The sequence below is a fragment of the Coregonus clupeaformis genome, chromosome 5, assembly GCF_020615455.1.
Source record: "Coregonus clupeaformis isolate EN_2021a chromosome 5, ASM2061545v1, whole genome shotgun sequence".
NCBI lineage: Eukaryota > Metazoa > Chordata > Actinopteri > Salmoniformes > Salmonidae > Coregonus > Coregonus clupeaformis.
The window spans coordinates 3,870,579-3,876,578 of NC_059196.1; the positions used below are offsets into that span (position 1 = coordinate 3,870,579).

Sequence of the window (6,000 nt, forward strand, 5' to 3'; positions counted from 1 at the left end):
GCTACTGAATATACAGACTAAGGCACCCCTGTAGCTTTCATTACTCATCTTCTTTCCTTTATCCCGTACATTCTTCTGTTTTCCTCTCCTCCCTCAGCCTGGTTTTGCTGGTGTTCCTCAACATGATGCTGTTCTATAAGCTGTGGATGCTGGAGTATTCTGTACAGCCTCTTACCACCTGGCAAGGGCTGCGGATACATGAAAGGTACGCTAACCACCCATAGGTTTTTAGCATTATTCCTATTGCCTACATAATACTAGAATTGATATGACTGTGTACTTAGTCAAATCCAGACTGCATATGCCTGTTTAGTTTCATCTGACAACCACATGGGCTTCAGCCTGTTTTCCCAACCACAAAACGCTTATGCTGCAGAATTGCCCCTGAACAATGCTTAGCTTGGAGTTGCTCTTGGCCATGGTATCTGGGTGTGTTTGACGGTATGTGTGTGTTTCTGTCTAGTAAACTGCCCCAGACGCAGATGGAGTGGGCCCAGCTCCTGGAGTCCCAACAGCGTTACCATAACGCTGAGCTGCAGAAGTGGAGAGAGATCATCAAATCCTCAGTGGTACTATTAGACCAGGTAGGGAACAGTAGTACTATTAGACCAGGTAGGGAACAGTGGTAGTATTAGACCAGGTAGGGAACAGTGGTAGTATTAGACCAGGTAGGGAACAGTGGTAGTATTAGACCATGTAGGGAACATTGGTAGTATTAGACCAGGTAGGGAACAGTGGTACTATCAGACCAGGTAGGGAACAGTGGTAGTATTAGACCAGGTAGGGAACAGTGGTAGTATTAGACCAGGTAGGGAACAGTGGTACTATCAGACCAGGTAGGGAACAGTGGTAGTATTAGACCATGTAGGGAACATTGGTAGTATTAGACCAGGTAGGGAACAGTGGTAGTATTAGACCAGGTAGGGAACAGTGGTAGTATTAGACCAGGTAGGGAACAGTGGTACTATCAGACCAGGTAGGGAACAGTGGTAGTATTAGACCATGTAGGGAACATTGGTAGTATTAGACCAGGTAGGGAACAGTGGTAGTATTAGACCAGGTAGGGAACAGTGGTAGTATTAGACCAGGTAGGGAACAGTGGTACTATCAGACCAGGTAGGGAACAGTGGTAGTATTAGACCATGTAGGGAACATTGGTAGTATTAGACCAGGTAGGGAACAGTGGTAGTATTAGACCAGGTAAGGAACAGTGGTAGTATTAGACCAGGTAGGGAACAGTGGTACTATCAGACCAGGTAGGGAACAGTGGTAGTATTAGACCATGTAGGGAACATTGGTAGTATTAGACCAGGTAGGGAACAGTGGTAGTATTAGACCAGGTAGGGAACAGTGGTAGTATTAGACCATGTAAGGAACATTGGTAGTATTAGACCAGGTAGGGAACAGTGGTAGTATTAGACCAGGTAGGGAACAGTGGTACTATCAGACCAGGTAGGGAACAGTGGTACTATCAGACCAGGTAGGGAACAGTGGTAGTATTAGACCAGGTAGGGAACAGTGGTAGTATTAGACCAGGTAGGGAACAGTGGTAGTATTAGACCAGGTAGGGAACAGTGGTACTATCAGACCAGGTAGGGAACAGTGGTAGTATTAGACCATGTAGGGAACATTGGTAGTATTAGACCAGGTAGGGAACAGTGGTAGTATTAGACCAGGTAGGGAACAGTGGTAGTATTAGACCAGGTAGGGAACAGTGGTACTATCAGACCAGGTAGGGAACAGTGGTACTATCAGACCAGGTAGGGAACAGTGGTAGTATTAGACCAGGTAGGGAACATTGGTAGTATTAGACCAGGTAGGGAACAGTGGTAGTATTAGACCAGGTAGGGAACAGTGGTACTATCAGACCAGGTAGGGAACAGTGGTAGTATTAGACCATGTAGGGAACATTGGTAGTATTAGACCAGGTAGGGAACAGTGGTAGTATTAGACCAGGTAGGGAACAGTGGTAGTATTAGACCAGGTAGGGAACAGTGGTAGTATTAGACCAGGTAGGGAACAGTGGTAGTATTAGACCAGGTAGGGAACATTGGTAGTATTAGACCAGGTAGGGAACAGTGGTAGTATTAGACCAGGTAGGGAACAGTGGTACTATCAGACCAGGTAGAGAACACAGAGGACAGATACATTAACAGGCATTAACACAAGGCCAAGTGTCAAATCCTCTAGGTTTTTGTGCAGGGTCTCAAAGTGTGAAACTATGATTATAGTTATTTGGGGTGTTTTAATTTGTTCTGTTTTCCTCTACAGATGAAATACTCTCTATTGAACCTTCAAAGGGGCATTGACTTAAGGGACTACAGCTCAGAAGCTGAGGAGAAAAGAAGCCGTTACCACTGACATACGATCTTAGGCCATGAGGGCATGGTGTGCAATATAGGAGTTGTTTGTGTATAAGTATGCAAACAAAACAAAGAGAGACAAGAGACCGACCGACAGCGAGGCGAGCTGGCCCCAGTGTGACAGGGACAGCCTGCCGGCTGACGACCCCCAACTCACAGAGGTCACGACCCCGCAGGTCAGACCATGGACAGGAAGTGCCCCTATCACAGACAGGAAATTAACAGTGGGGTTCCCACAGCACTGAGGCATCGTGGGAAGGCGACAGCCCCACTTACTTAGACGCCACTTCTGTCTCTTATTTTTCTGTCTTTTAATTTTGGAAGGACATCGTACTGTAAGCCATTGCCACATGGCAATTAACTCCTCTCGATGAGCGTCTGTCTGTGGTTCCATTCCTTTCTGTGACTGTCTAAAGATGAACAAAAGAGGAGAGATAGACAAGGAAAGGGGTCCTACAGTCTCTAGGCTTTTTACACTCCCTTGACTGTTCCAAACCGATCATCTCCTCAAGGTCCGCGCTGCAGTGTCCCTTTTATTAACCCCTCTGATATTGGCCACAGATCATGCTCTAAAGTAGCACGATCACCAGCAAAGATATATTATAGAGTATATATATGTATGTGGAAGCACATTTCCACTGAAATGTCTCTACTGCCTTGCTTTTCCCTGGGCTCAACAGTGCATCAGGGCTGGTTTCCCTAATCACATAGAGCTAGGCTGTATATGTATAATGATTGATTTAGGTGGAGGTCCTTCTCACAGTTACTCAATACAGAGAAATGTTAAGAGATTGCAGGATGTTATTGGAGATAGAGAGGATATGTAATGTGGCGCGTCAAAACATCCATGCTTGATGGCAAATGGATCTCCTGTTAACAACAGGAATTTATGGAATTTAGAGTCTTCTTGAAGGTTTATGAATGAGCTTTATGTTATATTACCACTATTGTACTAGTTGGGAAATGCAGTTCATTGTCCATCAGACTTATCAACTCATCAGTTGTAGAACAGTATTTTGAACAATTTTTAAGAATGATAGCTAGCCTACATGTTTATCAATTTATGAATTAGTTAACTTGCTGTCACTGCTACTTTCAAAGTACGGCAACAATACAGAGCTTTAATTTATCAGTTACTGGCGACTTGTTTTATGCACAGTTCCATTATTTGTTGCACATTTATCAAAATGAGTTTGTACTGATCCGTAAGAGCCGAGAATGTAGTACAAATTGAGCAGTAGTCTTTTCTGTAGGAAAAGACAGCATGCAGACTAAGAAGTCATTGATACTTGAAAAAGGGATACTGCAGCAAGACAATTAGGGAGACCTGTGTTCTTACATAAGTGTTTTATTACTAAACTGTGACTATATCTCTTACAAAATGTTTGAAGATGGAAATAATTATATAAATATATTTGAAATATATGTATATTTCAATATTTAGTATATATTTCAAGATATATACACATTGCATATATTTATTGTTTATTTATGTATAAAGGAAAGTTATCAGAGCTCTAGACAGGTTCAAGAATTTATAAAGAAAAGTGTTTTCTTCAGAAAACCATGCCAGATATGTCTGTGACATGTCTAGTGTGCATGTGTGCTTGAGTGTATTGTATGTTTCTGTGTGCGCGTGTGTGTGCACGTGTGTTAATTTGTAGTGTGATATTTCTATCATTCCACACTTGGATGTGTCTCAACATTTCATGATGTACATGATGTAGCCAAACTGCCTTTTATAATGCCCATGCGTTTGGATGCAGCCTTGCATTAGCCTCTCTGGCTAACAGTTTACAATCAGCCCCATATGGGCATCTTTGTGTCCATGCCAAGTGGCTTGACCCAACCACACACACCCTCTTTGCTTATCCCTATCAACAATCTGCGTCCCCACTTATTCCAAATCATACACACACCTCCACTCTCCGTGTTTGTGTTGGAATCTGTACACAATTCATTCAATTGAACCAAAACAGAGGGTAGATAAAGCCTTCATAAGATGGCATTCATTTTCAACTAGCAACTTATCTTTTTTTTTTTTAAAGACAGGTAAATACCTGCTGGATTAACCTCAGTTAGGAAATGTCTGAAGAAGTTCTAACCCCTAGCTGCGGAAAGAGCTCAGTGATAAAAGCACTTCCAAAAGAGAAACAGTACTGCACTTTATGGACCTTCCAAATAGTGAATGAAAGAAACTCAGTGGTATTTCAGCCCTTATGTTATAGTGAAAAGGAAGCCCTTTTTGCATTCTAAAAAGTATTACTTGTATCCAACATAGAATTCTTACTCTGTATCTTTGATTGAAATTAAATTTCTCAAGCATCCATTCAACACATTTCTATTCACTTGATGATGTAATTATGTGACATTGTCATTTGCATTTTGCAATGTTAGTACCAAAAGAGCAATTCCAGCCAGCTTTGTGTTACTCTCTTAGATATTTCTGGGTTAGACAGGACAGGAGTTAGCTGTATGTGGACTGCGGAGGAGTGGGTATCTATCTCTTTAATGCATTGATGTCAAACAAATTTTGCCCTGGGGGCCGCATTCGGTCTTCAACGAGGTCCGGATGGCCGCTTTGAAAATTGGTTATATTTCCTTGCCGTCAAAATTGGCAAAATAATTGGTCCTCTATCTATTGTTTTTATCATTTTTGATGCTCCCTGACTGTCTAGCTTTCCTTTCTGTGATTATTAGCGAGCTGGACACGGTCACGAAACTGTATGAATGTATGTCCATTATATCATTTCTACACAGTTTCAATTTGGTTTTAGTAATTTTAAAGTATATTGAGTTTGTTTGAGTATGTTTGACACCCCTGCTTTAACGTGTGCTGGCGTTGCATTGGTGAGTTACTGAATAAGTGAGCGCTCGTGGACAGACTATAACGCAAGATTCTAGTTATGGGTTTCCGAGATTAGTGAATGAGTTATCCTGAAAGCATGTTTTAGGCTTGGCTCTCCTGCGGCGTGTCATGTGATGACTTTTGATACGGCAAGGTGTATTATTTTTAATTTATGGAAATCTTAACATCTGAATCACAGTGCTTGGAAATTGTTCTGTTTTATAGAAATCACTTTCACAATCAAGCTATATTATACTGAAAGATATGCTGTTTTTTTTTTTTTATGTCATTATATTTCATATGTGAAAATGTGATTGAAATGCTTTGTTTATTTTTAAAGTGTATGGACTTTTTCAGTTAGAAAATTGCTTGGATTTCTATATTTATTTTAGTAATTAAAATTGACAATTTCAAATAATCTGAAAGAAGCATGGTAACATACCATGGGTTTATCATGTTAGCAACTATAATGTCTGCATAAGATTGGTGTATTAACTGTCATTCATTCCAACTGTTAACTTAAAGTCATCTCATTCTGCAATTCATGGCAATACCACAAAACATTACAACTAGTTTCTAAGTATGTAATTAGCTTTTATGCAGAATTATGTGTTATGTGTCATATGAGTAAACATCTTATGCTCGTGCTTATGAACTAGTTATAAGGGTATGGTTTATGTTTGTTTACGCAACAAGCATTATACCATATTGTAACAATAATCATAGACTTTATGGATGATAGCTCAAGATGACCTCAAGTTATTAGTTTTTTCATCTATATTACAGTGA

The 6,000-nt window shown here is 40.7% G+C and overlaps 1 protein-coding gene across 3 annotated transcripts in view; it reads left to right on the forward strand.

Annotated features, from left to right (window-relative positions):
• The window catches only part of LOC121558567 (protein Aster-B-like), a 68,777-nt gene extending 65,985 nt beyond the window's left edge, over positions 1-2,792 (forward strand). For all 3 annotated transcript variants that reach the window (XM_041871935.2, XM_041871943.2, XM_041871949.2), the window contains 3 exons: positions 98-205; positions 464-584; positions 2,272-2,792. In XM_041871935.2, coding sequence (XP_041727869.2) covers positions 98-205; positions 464-584; positions 2,272-2,361 — 319 coding nt within the window. In that variant the 3' untranslated portion in view covers positions 2,362-2,792. The remainder of the gene's footprint in view (positions 1-97; positions 206-463; positions 585-2,271) is intronic.
• Positions 2,793-6,000: the final 3,208 nt, after the last annotated feature.